The sequence below is a fragment of the Callorhinus ursinus genome, unplaced genomic scaffold (assembly GCF_003265705.2).
Source record: "Callorhinus ursinus isolate GAN/ISIS: 27379988/994484 unplaced genomic scaffold, GSC_fseal_2.0 scaffold95, whole genome shotgun sequence".
Classification (NCBI taxonomy): domain Eukaryota; kingdom Metazoa; phylum Chordata; class Mammalia; order Carnivora; family Otariidae; genus Callorhinus; species Callorhinus ursinus.
In genome coordinates, this window is record NW_027397157.1 from 326,791 (window position 1) to 344,097 (window position 17,307).

The window sequence follows — 17,307 nt, forward strand, 5'->3', positions numbered from 1 at the left end:
ATTTTTATGGAATCAGAAAAGACCCCGAATCACCAAGGAAATGTTGAAAAAGAAAAACAAAGCTGGGGCATCACATTGCCCGATTTCAAGCTATATTATAAAGCAGTGATCACCAAGACAGCATGGTACTGGCACAAAAACAGACATAGAGACCAATGGAACAGAATAGAGAGCCCAGATATCGACCCTCAACTCTGTGGTCAAATAATCTTCAAAAAAGCAGGAAAAAATATGCAATGGAACAAAGACAGTCTCTTCAATAAATGGTGCTGGGAAAATTGGACAGCCACATGCAGAAGAATGAAACTCGATTATTCTCTAACACCATACACAAAGATAATCTCAAAATGGATGAAAGACCTCAATGTGAGACCTTAATCCATCAAAATCCTAGAGAAGAACATAGGCAGTAACCTCTTTGACATCAGCCACAGCAACTTCTTTCAAGATTCATCTCCAAAGGCTAGTGAAACAAAAGCAAAAATGAACTTTTGGGACTTCATCAAGATAAAAAGCTTCTGCACAGCAAAGGAAACAGTCAACATAACAAAGAGGCAACCCACAAAATGGGAGAAGATACTTGCAAATGACACTAGAGATAAAGGGCTGGTATCCAAGATCTATAAAGAACTTCTCAAACTCAACACCCCAAAAACAAATAATCAAGTCAAAAAATGGGCAGAAAACATGAAAAGAAACTTCTCTGAAGAAGACATACAAATGGCTAACAGACACATGAAAAAATGTTCATCATCATTAGCCATCAGGGAAATTCAAATCAATACCACAATGAGATACCACCTTACACCAGTTCGAATGGCAAAAATTAACAAGGCAAGAAACAAGAAATGTTGGAGAGGCTGTGGAGAAAAGGGAACCTTCTTACACTGTTGGTGGGAATGGAATTTGGTACAGCCACTTTGGAAAACAGTGTGGATGTTCCTCAAAAAATTAAAAATAGAGCTACCCTATGGCCCAGCAATTTCACTCCTGCATATTTACCTGAAAGACACAGATGTAGTGAAAAGAAGGGGCACATGCACCCCAATGTTTATAGCAGCAATGTCCTCAATAGCCAAACTGTGGAAAGAGTCGAGATGCCCTTCAACAGATGAATGGATAATGAAGATGTGGTCCGTATATACAATGGAATATTAGCCACCAGAAAGAATGAATACCCAATTTTTACATCCATATGGATGGGACTGGAGGAGATTATGCTCAGTGAAATAAGTCAAGCAGAGAAAGTCAATTATCATATGGTTTCACTTATTTGTGGAACATAAGGAATAGCGTGGAGGACATTAGGAGAAGGAAGGGAAAAATGAAGTGTGCAGAAATCAGAGGGAGAGATGAACCATGAGAGACTATGGACTCTGAGAAACAAATAGGGTTTTAGAGGGGAAGGTGGTGTGGGCAGGGGTTAGCCCGCTGGTGAGTATTAAGGAGGGCACGTACTGATGGAGCACTGGGTGTTATATGAAAACAATGGATTGTGGATCATCACATCAAATCTAATGATGTATTATTTGGTGACTAACATAACATAATTAAATTTTAAAAAATAGATTTTAACTTTTGGACCCTGTGTCCCCTATGTGGTGACAATCAAGGTTATGACAATTGGATGTTGACAGAGTGACTACACTTATCGTGGTGAGCACTGAGTAATATATAGAATTTAAAATCACCATGCTGTATACCTGAAACTAATATAACATCGCATGTCAACTATACTTCAATTAAAAAACATGACAATTGCCTTAAAGCAGAAAACCTAATTATGTAAAGAGCCATATCTCAGCTGGTGCTATAAGGTATTTTCCGACACAGGGAGCAGTATTATTGTTAAATGTTTAGCTTTTAAGTTGATTTTTTATGTACTTCATAGGAAAGTAAATTTCCATAATAAATTCAATCCTGTACTTAAAATAATATCAAGATTTTGAGTCAAGCTGAAATAGTCTAGAAAACACCAAAACAAAGCATCTTCATTTCCATTATAAACATGACTAAAATCAGAGATCAGTTCACTAGACCTTACATTTTCTTGTATTATAAACACAATAAATTGAGTTGTTATAATAGTAATATAGTTTAAAATTTTTTCTTTATCATTCTAAAAAGTTCTAGAAAGCCTTTGTTTAAACCAAAATTTACCTGTCCTATATATGTATACACTAAATATGCATAAAATGACTCGTGAAAAAAATTATTAAAACTTTGATAAATGTGACTTTTCATAGGCATAGTGTGAGGCATTTCAAATTCCTCAACTGAAACCTAACTAAGCATGTACGATCTCGTTTCCTTTTCATTCTAATTCAAAATATTTATGTGTATGAAATTGATCACAAAATTGTAATTAAATTACAATTGCATTTTTTATAATTACATTTTCAATTGCATTTTTATTCAGACAAATGGTGCTCCTGGAAGAAGACTTTATAAATCCAGTTTCAAACAGGACTTAAAATCACTCCATATACAAAGAAAGTGAGGGGAATCCATGACCTGAGTGATGGAAATAAGTAATAGATTTAGTCTATTCAGATTTGAATTTTTGTCACCAATGTGAATACTTCATTAAAATTGGTATTTTGTGAACAACCACAAAGAGCAAAAAATTCTAAATTTAATACTTGCTGAGTCCAAGCACACTATTCATATGGCATTACATAATTTCTACCTTAATTCTGAAAAACATTAATTTGCCATTTAACCTAGCAACTGAGCTAGCTTGCCTATGAAATGGAATCCAATGATTTGGAATGGGAATGCTTAGTGACACCTGATGTCATTGCTAAGCTTCTATATCTTTGTTTGAATATACAAAGAAATGATCTTATTATTGAAAACATCTATTATATCTCAAGAAATGTACATTTTAGATTGAGGAAATCTGGATCTAGGTTAGTTTTAAATAGCAAAGCAGTTGTTTTTAGACAGAAAGGGAAATTGATTTCCTTAATAAAAATGTTATAATGTAGTCTTTAGTATATTCTCAAAATATCCTTAATACACAAACCAAAATATCACATTCTTATAGTGGTATAATTTATTTTACATAGAGAGAGATGTTTTTCAAATTCTTGCAACTTAAAATAGCTTTTTGTTTTAGGTCAGAAATTGTCCTCCTTAAGGACAAGAGCTTACCAGATGACATTTTAAGACCCCTTTGATTCCTATGATTGTCTAGTGGCATAAATATAGGGGTTTGCTCAGTTTCCCATTTGAACTGAATTTCCTTATTTCTTTTTCTGATTAAAATATTGATCACAAAAGTAACACTGTAAAGGTTAGAACAAGATTCATTATTTTCAGTTTATTTTGCCCCAGATCTGTCAATTATAATCATATATCCCTGTCACTTAAAATGGTTTTAAGCCCTTGGGAGTTCTCCCCTGTTTGGAGAAATTAGAAGAGGTTTTCAGGACAGTTGTTAACACTATGTGTGCAAAAAAAGGATTCTGCAGATGCAATGCAAAGTGCCATCATCCCATAAGGAAAAAAATGTCCATTAAAAAGCAGTTCAAACTGGTCTTTAAAGCTACATGGGGATCACATTTAGCCACTTCATAAAGATTTCAGAAACTTCTGGCTCCTTAATAGACAAACTACCTTTCTCTATCTATCTCTCCTTCCTTCCCTTTACCTCTCCTTCCCCTTTTTCCTTTATTTGCTTCATTAATCCCCTCTTCTTTTTAGGAACGTTTATCTTCCATCAAATCATTCTACTCTCCCTAATATTTGTATTGTTCATATGCATTCTGTTCCCTGTCTAGAATCACTTTTGTAGTCACTAAGCCTCAGGGACATACACAAGAGTCTCAAATTATTCATATTTTCCAGATCAGCAGTCCTACATTCATCAAGAAAAAAAAAGTCCTGGCCTGATGAAGATGAAAGGCAGTTTTTTTATGTTGCCATCTGGATAGTACCTAATAGGCATTCCAGACAGTCATATTTATCTCCTTTGCAAATGAAGGATGATGAAATCTTAGTGACAACCAATATGTCACATACTTAGTTTGTATTTGATTCTTCACAGGATTATCACTCTCTAAATAGAATACTATTTACTATATGAAATATTCTGCTCTTCTTTTATGATTATTTGGCAGTCTCCTAAGATAAAAGTAAACCCCAAAGATCAATATGAGGGAATGAAACATTTCCAACATCTGCATAAAATGTGCAAGCAAATGTAGTTAAAATAAAATTATAGATTATTGTGGAAAGGAATGCCTTCCTTATTTTAATTATATTATTGCAAATGAACAACTAAGACAGTCAAAATTAGTGCCTTTGTGGTAGCCTTGTGAATATATTAAGCATATGGCAAACATACGCACCTTAGTAAAGGAACAAGCATACAGTATCCTAAATTAGCCTGATACGCCTTGAGAAAATGGGATATTTCAGAAAACAGAAGTTTCTCTGAGATCATATAAAAGAGAAACATTTTTGTACATACCTGCTGAAGATGGTATGTCTTTCCACACTTCAAGGATCTTCTTGAAGAGTTGTTCATTTGCTTCCATTGAAAGGGCTTCAGCATTGAATGTGAGCATCATGGCAATTCCCAAGGAATCAGGTAAAATGATGATATTCTGTGGTATAATGATTTCCAGGGGCTGGAATTATGTTTCATAAAGATTTATATGTCCAACATTTTATCACTACTACTTTAATTGAAGCAGCTTGGCTGAGCAATAAAGACCAAAAAGGGGTTCGAAGTGCAGAGAGGAAGAGAAACTTCTATATTAATATTAAACAGCATGCTATCCAACACCTGAAAAGAGCCTTTCCTATGTCATAAGGGCATCACTGTTTAGTAGTGTCCTTTATATTTAGGAGAAAACGTTGGTGAAAAAAAGAGATATATTCCCAACAGAGAAAAATTTGTTAAAATTTAACAAAATGTGTATAATGATTAAAGAAACATTACTTGTTACAGAGTGGGACTTCAGATTCATTTCAGCACATTAATGAATAATTTAGTAATGAATATGTGAACCAACTAACAAATACACAATCACTGGTTATCTAGCCAATTCATTTAAATCAGAAATAGAAAATTAACTTAAAAATAGCTTGAGCTTAAAATGTTTACAAGGGGCAACTTTATAATATTCATCACTAATTGAAATAAAACAGTCATTCTCCCTTCACAAAAAATGTAGGATTTCCTATCCAATTTATAAATCATAAAATGTTTTCAATATATAAATACAGAGATGTATTAGGTGACATAATATGAAATACTAAGAAATATATAAAAATTCATAAATTTTATGATGCATAAAGCAATGTGACCAAATTTACTTAAACTACAGAAATTGCCACATTAATAGTATTTCCCTGAGAAATGAACAATTACATTTCTTTATTATTTCTCTAAATTAGCAAGTTACAAGAAAAAAAGGTCAGAAACTATACTTGCCAAACCCAGCGTCCTCAGGCCAAATGCTTGAGGCCATGTCTCAGCAACAACAATCCTTAAAACCAAAATGGGGATCCAGAGGCGAAAAGCAATTTTAATACGTTCCCTGGGCACTTGCATGAGCAATTGAATCAAAAAAGAGATGAAGGAAGAGAGAAAAAGAAATTGCAAGAAAGAAGGTTGTCTCAAAAAAAATCTGTTTAGAATAAAGCTAGACTGCTGTAAATCCAGAAAGCCCCAGAGGTAATTCCTTGCTTCTCAGATGATTCCTGCAGTAACCAGATATTCTTTAGGACACATGGCTCCCTTGTAGCATTACAGGTTTTGTAATCTGGCACTCTTGGAAAAATATCATTTTTAGTACGTTCTGTTTCAGAAGACACTCCCCTCCCTTTTATTAGAGTCCTTTCTCTTTTAATGGGTCAGGACACTACGGCATTTAGCTAAAAATACTATTTTTGAATATACTTAAAGTATCCTAATTAGGTCAGAAAAAATATATGTTTTTTAAACCAATCTCTCATTCTTGCTTCTATGATACTGAACTGATTGCTTCAAAAGGAAATAATTCTTGCTTGGTAATCAAGTGGAACACAGAGTGCAATCTTCTTGAATGACGTTTCAAATAAGTATAAACGTGGACCAATATTGCAATGTTTAATATGGCACTAGCTTCAAAATAAAGGCTATCTGCCATTACATAAAAAAATAAGATGCAGGAAGCTATGGAACACTCCAACTGAAAAGTACTATAACACTTATATGAACTTATATCTAAGTGGCTTTGGCTGGGCTCAGTTCAATATTTTCTACATTATAAACAGGGTAATTTCTACATACTCATAGGTGACAACTGAATGATGAGCTAATTAGATTGTTAATATGACCAAAAGAACCACGTTTTTTTTAAATGTTTCCACTATTAATTTGACAAACGCTCTATGTAATTTGTCAGAGATGTATGAGACAATTCTGAAAGCTATGCAAAATATCACATTAGTACAGTGATTTAAGGTACTTAAAAGTTTTCTCCTGGACTTTATATAATGCTAAACTATTGAAATTTTAGTTGTCAACAAACTGGGGAATTAAAAAAGGGTGAAGCAGAGATTTGTTGGTTCAGCCCTTTCTTTTAAATATAGTTTTCCATAAAACAAATATCACTGTTACCATCAAATTTGAGACACAGTAGAATTATATTTTGTATGGTGCATGTGTATATGGGGGTATTATGTTCGAACCCTATATAAATGATGTATATAGTATTTTTATAATTATCCATATTTTAGATATTGTGCCATAGAATCATTATTTATAATTATTTAAGAATTAAGTGTTGAAGTGCATTAGCTTTTAAAATGCTGAATCCTTTATTCAGAAAGTCTATAATTGATACTATAAGAGGACACTTTATGATAATTTGCTATATATCATGGTTAAAGTACTACAATTTGGATAAAGAAGGGGGATAATAATGCTGCAATACTGGTGTATTCTTAAAGAATCTGTTTATGTATTACGGGGTACAGAAGGACTAAAAGCAAAGGCTACAAACTCATTCATCTTATTAGGACTGGTTATTATAAATTTATAAAGGTATCGGATGGATAGGAAATGTGTAGTATATAGTCCATCTAAAAGGGGGCAGGCATAAAAATATTTAAAAAAATAAAATAAAAGGGGGCAGGCAAGAATCATTTCCAGTTGATAATGGCCAGACAGTAATAAGGGCCAGATGTTATCAAATCTTTTGGTTCATCGATAGAAGTCCAGATTTTAAGTGTAAACTCTATTCATTTAAAAACAAACAAAAAAACTGTGCTGTCTGGACTAAGAAACCATCAGTGATTTCTGTTTATCTCTTACTACTTTCTGGCACTCTATACTTACCTTTTAGGTTTTAGTTCCAGTACAGATATTGATAATCATATTTTTAAATCTTTAAGAGTTTTGACAGAAAAACTCAAATTGTGGTGTACAATAATTTCTAGGGATCTTACGTTATTTGGCAGAGTCACATCAGACATAACCTCAGATTCTGCATCAATGATGTGATATCCATCTGCTGAGCTGAAGAAAATCTTTAGTCTTTTTTCAGAACCAATAGCCAGGTCAACTGTCACTGGCTTATGACCAACTGTTGGAAACACCTGTAGATATAAAACCAAATATGGCCAAAAGGCCAAAAATGACACTCTAAGGCAAAAATTCCCCCTGCCCTTTTGTTTAACAGGTTTATAAAACCCTCGTTGATTCTTTAAATTACATAATATATTTAGACTATGTATTATGACTTTTTCTTAGGTCTGTTACTACCACAAGAACATAATTATATTCAGTTTCTAAATTTTGAGTTTCCCTTCAGAGGCCAAATCTCCAAAGATCATAAGAAACTTGTATGGCCCTGCACTCTGTTTGCTGTCTTTAAATTCCTTGCCTTGAGCTTCAGCAAATGAAGGAGCTCATCTGGTCTCTTAAACCGGTTCGCTGGATCAGCTGCCTGTATTTTTGCCAGTATTCGTATATAGGCTTCATAGGACATGTAGTCTCCTTCGGAGTCTGCTGATTGATCAATGCATACTTGGTAGGGAATGAAAAAGGCCAGACATGTTAACCTACCATAGACTGGATGTACTCTAGGCTCCTATGTTTCCTAGTCCAAGGAAACAAAAAGCCAAACAGGATTCATTGCCATGTTCAGGTCACAGTAGAGGACTGGGCAACACAGGATTCACCATACTGTAGTCATGAGGTGAGATTCAAGAACTGGAGGGAGGACTTAGATCAGGAACTGTATATCGGCTAGACAGACTGTTTGTACTTATCTTCTTTGTTTTCCAGCTCCATATCAGGCAGCTCTGACCAATCAGCAGACAGCCAAGAACAAACCCATATCCAAATACGGACAGCTGACCCAAGGGCCAATTTAGGGAGATCAGATCAGAGATATAATTTGTGTCAGGGCAGACACAGACTGTCTATATAGTAGTCTGTGTTATTTACAAAAGAACATATTTATTGTACAAATAGATATCTGGAGGCAGTCATAAAAATTAGTCCATCTTTATTGCATACATGTGATGTTCTGGCTGCAAAATTCACCCTGTAAGCAGACTTGACCTAAGATACAAAATTATTTCATAAATACCTTGCTGGAGTCTACCATGATGTGTCCTTAATCAGTGCTTTGTAAAAACTTGTCCATTGACCAACTAGTTCAAAGTCACTTGGAACATTTGCTAAAAATATAGATTCCCAGGCCCCACTCCAGACCTACTAATTCAGCCTGAAGTTGGGTCTGAGATCTAAACTTTTAACAAATGCTCCAGATGATTCTGATGTACACTCCAGATTAGGAGTTACTGGCCTCTATATAATGCTCCCAGTTCATTAATCAGTCCTCACTGCTATGGAATAAACACAAAATAATCCTATTGACATAGAATTCTGGAGTATCATTAAAAATAATAAAGATAAAAAGAATCCCCAGTTTATGAGATGAGATTAAAAAATCATTAGCAACTTAACTGTTTGGGACACCAACTGGTTACCTTAGGAGGCTGATCCATAGAAGTTCAGTTAAACCATAATAAAGGTGGAAATATTACTGGTAATCCAAATAAGCCTAACCACCATTCCTTGCAATAGTTCTGGAGAGAAATGTGTTTAGAGTTCCAGCTTGGAAGAAATATAGACCCACCCTGCCCTTTCCTCCCCACCCCATCTATTGTAGCCCTGGTAATTACAGCAAAGGCTTTCTCTTCCCTCATTCCTCTTCCAGTGGGGCTCCCCCCTCTACCATTGCCACACCTTTCCTTACCTTCCCTCTGCCTCCACCCCCCACTAAGTGAGAACAGGGACTTTCTTAGCTTCAAGTCATTGGGGTGGCACCCAAAGCCTGTGTTTGGGGCTCTAGAAGAGAAGGTCTTCATGTTGACTACAGGAATTGGGAGTGAGGAGCTGGTAGGGAGGTCCTCTAAGGGGAGGGGTCAGGGATTTCCCTCACACTCTCCTTTGCTGTGGTGTCTGTGAATTATCTAAAAAAGGGTTAAATGATAATTATTGACATGGTATAGTCAAATTACATTAACTGTAAAAGAATGGTATATAATTTTGCTACTATATTTCAAAATATTGCTCTGTTTACAATTTCTCAAAAGAAAAACCATATGATCCAAAGAAGAAGACCACTTACTTTAATAGCAGTGCTTTCATCGAAGGACTTTGGTGCCCAGGCATAAAGGTGAATTGATGATTTCAAAGCAATTGCAATATATGTTGTTTCTTCATGTTGGACTACAATGATAAAATATAAAGAAGTAACAATGCCACAGAGTTAACAAGAACACTCAAATTATTTGTATTGGTCATTAAAAATATTATAACCACAATATAAAAGAACAGATCATATATTTTTAGAAAAGTTGTTTAGTTACAATTTGATGCCTCCCAAAAGGTGACAAAACTAACTACATAGTTTTATGAAGTGTATGTGTTAGCCTTCAGGAGCACTCTGTACACTGAAAACTACAGAACATTGTTGAAAGGAATTAAAGAAGAACTAAATAAATGGAAAGACTTCCTTTGTTAATGGATGGGTAGACTTAACACTGTTAAGAGGGCAATACATGGATGGACCTAGAGGGTATTCTGCTAAGTGAAATAAGTCACACTGAGAAAGACAAATACTTATGACTTCACTCATGTGGAATCTAAAAACAAATGAATAAACAAAAAGAATCAGACCTATAAATAGAGAGATCAAATTGATAGTTGCCAGAGGGAAGGCACAAGAGGGATGGGCAAAATGGGTGAAGGGGAGTGGGAGATATAGGCCTCCAGTTAGGGAATGAATAACTCATGGAAATAAAAGGTACAACATAGGGAATACAGTCAATAATATTATAATAACGTTGTATGGTGATAGATATTAATTACACTTGTGGTAAACACAGCATAACATACAGAGAATTTGAAGCACTATGTTCTACACCTGAAACTAATATAACATTATGTGTCAACTATATTAAAAAAATCCAGCTGAGCCCTGGTCAGCTCAAAGACATATGGGAAATAATGAATCACTGTTGTTTTAAGTCACTAGATAAATAAATAAATAATAAAAATGTCAATATTTTATTTTTATTTTTTGAAGATCTTATTTATTTATTTGACAGAGAGAGACACAGCGAGAGAGGGAACACAAACAGGGGGAGTGGGAGAGAGAGAAGTAGGCTTCCCGCTGAGCAGGGAGCCCAATGCGGGGCTCGATCCCAAGACCCTGGGAGCATGACCTGAGCTGAAGGCAGATGCTTAAATACTGAGCCACCCAGGTGCCCCATAAAAATGTCAATATTTCAAAAAGAGGACAGTATTATCCAAAGTGATCTATGGGTTCAATGCATTTGCTATTAAAATCCCAATGGCCTCTTATGCAGAAATGGAAATGCTGATCCTAAAATTCACATGGAATTGGAAGAGGCCCCAAATAGCTAAAACAATCTTGAAAAAGAAAAACAAAGTTGAATGACTCATACTTCCCAAATTCAAAACTTACTACAAGCTATAGTAATCAAAACACTGTAGCACTGAGATAAGAATAGGCAAATAGATCAACAGAAAAAAATTAGAGTCTACAAATAAGCCCATACGTTTATGGTCAATAATATCCTGACAATTCAATTGGGAAAGAACACTCTCTTCAACAAATGGCACTGGGACAACTGAATATCCACATACAAAAGAATAAGTTGAACCCCTTACCTCACACCATATACAAAAACTAATTCAGAAGGGTCAAAGACCTAAATGTAAGAGATAGAACTATAAAACTATGAGAAGTAAATATAGGAATAAATCTTCGTGGCAATGGATTTTTATATTTGACAACAAAAGCATAAGCAACAAAAGAAAAAATAGATAAATTGGGTTTCATCCAAATTAAAATTTTGGAGTATGGAAAGACACTGTCAAGAAAATGAAAAGACAACCTATGAAATGGGAAAAAATATTTGAAAATCATATATCTGATAAGGTCCTAGGACCTAGAATATATAGAATGCTTACAACTCAACAACAAAAAGATAGATAGATAGATGATAGATGATAGATAGATAGATAGATAGATAGATAGATAGATAGATAGATGCACATATACATGCTTGACAACATTAGCTATCAGGGAAATACAAATCAAAACTACAATAAGATGCCACTTCACACCCACTTAGATACCTAGAATCAAAAGACAGACATCTACAAGTGTTGGCAAGGATGAAGAGAAAATGGATCTTACACACTTATGTCAATGTAAAATGGTGCAGCCACTTTGAAAAACAGTGTGGCGGTACTATCCAAGAGAAAAGAAAACATGCATTCCCATGTACAGACACATGTATGAAATGTTAATAGCAGCCAAAAAGTGGAAAGAGTACAAATGTATAAACAATGGATGTATAAAAATTGTATAAACAAAATGTATACCTATACAATGAAATATACTATTCAGCAATAAAAAATAAGTACTGATACATGTTATACAGGCTACAGCAGGCATGAGCCTTGAAAACATTATACTAAATAACAGAAACCTGTCACAAAGACCATATATGAGTCCATTTAAATAAATTGTCCAGAAAAGAAAAAAAATAGAGCAAAGGAAAGTAGATCAGTGGTTATTTAGGACTGAGGAGAATAAGGTGAATGTCAGAGGGATGGAATGTGGAGTGATTGCTAATGGCTACGGGAGTTCTTTTTGGGATAATGAGATTATGATAATGGTTATACAACTTTATAAACATACTAAAAACCATTGATTGTACACTTCTAAATGGGTACATTTTATGATATATAAATTAATTCCAACACAGCTGTTTTTTTAAAAAGAGAAAAATGAATAAAAAGTATATGCTTTCTCTCATAAAGACCTTCTGATTCTTATGATATATGTTGGTCTACTTGCTAGATTTATATTTTGTGCTAAAACCCTTCCTCCTTGGCAGGAATATTGCTTCTATCCTTTCTAGTCAGATTTCATCAGACACCAAATATAAGACTTCTCTTTCTATCTCCCCCTTCTCTTATTCATATTCTCTCTCTCTGATTCTAGTTATTTTATCTTTTTCTTTTACACTGTTCTCAAGTAGGTCAAAGAAGCATGATTAATAAACCCCCAACAAGCAAAGAAATTCTCTGTTAAGCAAACACTTCCTATAATTTTAATATATGGCAGTAATTGGTGTCAGTCAATTATTTTATGGATCTTGAGAGGCTATTGAAAACACCATGAAAGTATGAGTACATGACTGTCCCACTAGGAGGCAGGCAGTTCTGCTACATAAACTCCTTGGTTAACATCTGGGGATCTCTTTCACCTTTGGCTACCAAATACATATAATATGATTTGGAGGAGAGTAGTGATACATACAACGAGAAGAAAATAGTGTATTTATTTAATTCCTGGTTTGTCTGGGTACTCATTTCTCCCTTTAATGGTGTATGTGTACTTATATACACACATATGGAAACCTATTCTGGAAAAGCCCCTATATGCAGAACAGAAATGGTCAGTCAGAATAGCAATATCCTGCTAAAACTCATATTATGTGATTCCAGCTATCACTTACCTATGTCACTATCTCTGTCTGAAGGGGCAATTAATTAAAAGGAAAGAAGAAAACAAAGGGGATTTGCTTCAGAAATAGAAGAGAATGGGATAACATCACTTTCTAGTTGTAGACAGATGAGAGAAGGATTCTGAGACCATGGAGTTGTTACTTCATTTTGCAGTGAATGGTTGTAAAGAGATAGGACATATGAAAACACTAATCAGACAGAAAATATTTAGCAATTATATTCATGAGTATTGACAGTGGGAGCAAGAGCCAGTAAACCATAGAAGAATTTTCTTTTGGACTCATTGCAAAGTTTCCTGGTCAGTATTAAGATAAATTTTCCAATTAAAGAAGTGGAATTGTTATGTGATTCTATTTTACTGCTGTTCCAAGGAACGATAATATCATATGAATCTCCTCACAGGTGATTGAAGATACATCAAGAACATTTATATAGTCGGAGTTATACAGAGGCAAGAAAAGAAGTATCAGTTCATCTGGACTAATTAGAGTGACTGGAAAGGGAAGAAAGTTGAGAAAGTAAACTTCAATTGCTATTTAAGTCAATCAGTATTTTCTCAACAGTCATGATTGTGACATAGAGGACCCGGAAATTGTCTCAGTGAAATTCACTCATTTTTGTATAGGAAGTTGCAAATTCTTTTCTTTATCTACTTTGCCTCTCACAACAATGTACTTTACTAAACAAAGGAAAGCAAACTTTATATAGCTATAGTAAACATAAAATGGGACTTACGGACACTGAAGTGTTCACAGCCTGTCAACTTATCAATAGCTTTGCAGGCTTCCTCTGTCTTTAGCATTTCCTCTTGTCTTCTTTTACTTTCTGGATCATCATTCAAAATCTTGTTCCTCAGCCAGGTCAAATGATACACCCTAAGTCTGTTCTTATGGCCTGATATATAAGATAGAGTGTTTTAATTCAGTCTATTTTTTCATATATTAGAAAAACAAAACAATAAAAGTACTTTGCCCTTTTAACCAAATCTTCTCATTAAAGTAAAAAGCACTTTTAGAAAAAACTATACTACTAGATTCTTCCCTTCAGATTTTGTAAATATGATAGCAAAGTCTTTCTTAGTCTCTCACTTCCAAGAGATAGTCAAAATGTCTACCAGCTACCTATGTGCCTGTCTGAAGAGAAGTACAATACTTCTTTGGGACAGGTTAAGACTGCCATGGCATAGCAACAGAATTACCATCCATTCACTTATACTTTGGCTTTTATCCTTCTGGGACTTGGAGACCTAGAAGCTGTCCTTGGTAGGTATGTATGTATGAGAGGGACATCTGATGTATTGACTGTTAGGAATTCAGGATTAGTGGGAAGGGTCTCTTTGTGCTCTTTCATTCCAGCATACTTACAAAATAATTAAAGTTTTATTGTTTTTTTCTCAGTCAAATTTATCTTCACTGCTAATTTTTTTGCCAATTGAATTATTTCTTTATGTTATATTAATTACCATACATTACATCATTAATTTTTGATGTAGTGTTCCATGATTCATTGTTTGCGTGTAATACCCAGTGCTCCATTCAATACATGTCCTCTTTAATACCCATCAACAGGCTAACTCATCTCCCCACCCACCTCCCCTCTAGAACCCTCAGTTTGTTTCTCAGTCCATAGTCTCTCATGGTTCGTCTCCCCCTCCAATTTCCCTCCTTCATTTTCCCCTTCCTACTATCTTTTTTTTAACATATAATGCATTATTTGTTTCAGAGGTACCGGTCTGTGATTCAACAGTCTTACACAATTCACAGCGCTCACCATAGCACATACCCTCCCCAATGTCTGTCACCCAACCACCCCATTCCTCCCATCCCCTACCTCTTCAGCAACCCTCAGTTTGTTTCCTGAGATTAAGAATTCCTCATATCTTCACTGCTAATTTTCTAATTGTAAACCCCAGCAAATCCTTACAATCCCTTAAGGAAAAACAGGCCATTGAATTACACATTTGTTTTCATATGTAGTGACTTTGTATTCATTTTTTACAGTTTATTGTTAATAAGATTTCTAGGCTCAACAATAAGATTCTTACTTATGTGATTAATCTTACATATGCTTTTACATGACATTTTTTGAAGCAGCATTAGAATTCAGACATCTATGTCTATTTCCATTCTACTCTTAAGTGGTAGAATAAATTTGTGCTCTAAATTATTAGGTATCTTTCTACACTGATGTTCTCAGTGTCATCTGATGCAAAAATAATCCACTTTGAGAAAAACTTAAGCATTAAAAAGGACACATTTGGGTTAGAAAAAGCTGGATAAAAAGTAATCTGTTTTCCAGATGTGCAATCTCTAAGCCACGCAGATGTTTTCAAAATCTAAATGTTACCTCAAAATCTGTGTACCTCAAGCAATTAAAAATCAATGAAAATGAAACATGACCAAAAAATGATGAAGCTTTAGCATACCTATCGAGGATTTTCTCCCCTAACCAAAACTTAAAGCAAAGTTAATAATTTTTAGGAATATACATAATCATTAATTAATGTGCCATATAGCTATTAGGTATAGACAGGAAGCATGCAAACACATATAAATAACTGTAATTCGCATCATTTTATTCTACAGTTAAACCATTTTTTTAACTTTTTGTATCCTTTTGTCAGTTGTCTTTTGCCTTTAGTTGACTTTAGTACTAGTGTTTTCTAATACCAAGTAATGTTTGTAATGACAATTATTATTAACATCTGTTTACTTGCTCTCTCTTATTCAGAGATTCAGGTTCTGACTGACCAAAACTAAGAAGTTCAATTACTATGTGGGAAGAAGTCAGAGGTCTTAGGGTATCCATTCTTGTTCCTAATCCTATCTGTAGGCTCTCATGATAAGGCTGTGCCAGGGACAACAGAGTTTTATTTTTATCCAATTATTGTCCACTTTGTTCTTTGTTGCTTCTAGCACACCACAAGAAAGTATATGATGGATGTGGTCATCTGCATATGGGTGGGTGAAATTGTGAGTTGTAAAATTGCAGGTGGCTACTCAGGAAAGACCTGAAAGACGTAAATGGCATGTTTTTTCCTTATCAAATGACCTAGGTGAGGTGCATTGCAATCAAATATCCAGACAGCAAAGGAGAGTGAGAAGTTAGTTTAAACTGTAAATAGAATGACCCAACAATTGCACTACTAGGTATTTACCCCAAAGATACAGATGTAGTGAAAAGAAGGGGCACATGCACCCCAATATTCATAGCAGCAATGTCCACAATAACCAAACTGTGGAAGGAGCCAAGATGGCCTTCAACAGATGAGTGCATAAAGAAGATGTGGTTCATACATACAATGGATCAGAAAGGATAAATACCCACCATTTGCATCGACATGGATGGAACTGGAGGGTATTATGCTAAGTGAAGTAAGTCAAGCAGAGAAAGTCAATTATCATATGGTTTCACTCATATGTGGAACATAAGCAATAGTACAGAGGACCATGGAGGAAGGGAGGGAAATCTGAAGGTGGAGAAAGCAGAGAGGGAGACAAACCGTGAGAAACTCAGGACTCTGGGAACCAAACTGAGGGCTACAGAAGGGAGTGGGTGGGGGGATGGGGTAGCAGGGTGATGGGTGTTTAGGAGGGCACATGTTGTGATGAGCACTGGGTGTTATGGGTAACTGATGAATCGTTGAACACTGCCTCAAAAACTAATGATGTACTATATAGTGGCTAACTGAACATAATAAAAATAAATAAAAAATAAAAAAATAAAAAAATAAACTGCGAATAGATAAGAAAACACAAATAGGAAAGTTTGGTGTCCTAATTTAAGGTTATATTTAAAGTGCTTTCCTATGAAACTTTTACCTGTGGAAGTCTTTAGCCTAGTTTGGAACCTAATTAATCTACATAATTACTTAGCTAATTTTAGTTCTTAAACAAACCGGAGATGGTAATCAGCAAATTGAGTGGCTCTACAACTTGAATCTGACGGAATGGTCTTCGCTTTATCAGTTTAGTGATGTCTGCCTTTCCACTTCTGTCCATCAGATACAGATTAGATCGGGTTCCCAACAGCAAATTCACTCCTGTTTGCATATAAAAAGAAAGGTGTTATATTAGCTCAGATTACATTTTTATAATTGAATTTATATTAGTACTTTTGCAATTCCAGTGGGCTGATCTGTGTGAAGATGACATATCACTTTAGGCTAATGTTAACCTCATACTGTGTAACAATGAACTCACCAACAAAACAAATTTCTCTGAAAT

General features: G+C 34.8%; 1 protein-coding gene across 3 annotated transcripts in view; it reads right to left on the minus strand.

Annotated features, from left to right (window-relative positions):
- NRK (Nik related kinase) overlaps window positions 1-17,307 on the minus strand; it is a 138,394-nt gene that overhangs the window by 9,928 nt on the left and 111,159 nt on the right. For 2 of the 3 annotated variants that reach the window (XM_073888783.1, XM_073888782.1), the window contains exons 22-26: window positions 16,980-17,123; window positions 13,817-13,975; window positions 9,642-9,742; window positions 7,447-7,596; window positions 4,478-4,613 (exon numbers count right to left, since the gene is read on the minus strand). In XM_073888783.1, coding sequence (XP_073744884.1) covers window positions 4,478-4,613; window positions 7,447-7,596; window positions 9,642-9,742; window positions 13,817-13,975; window positions 16,980-17,123 — 690 coding nt within the window. Of the gene's footprint in view, window positions 1-4,477; window positions 4,638-7,446; window positions 7,597-7,883; window positions 8,027-9,637; window positions 9,743-13,816; window positions 13,976-16,979; window positions 17,124-17,307 lie in introns of all 3 variants that reach the window. The other variant, XM_025865125.2, reaches the window with a different exon arrangement.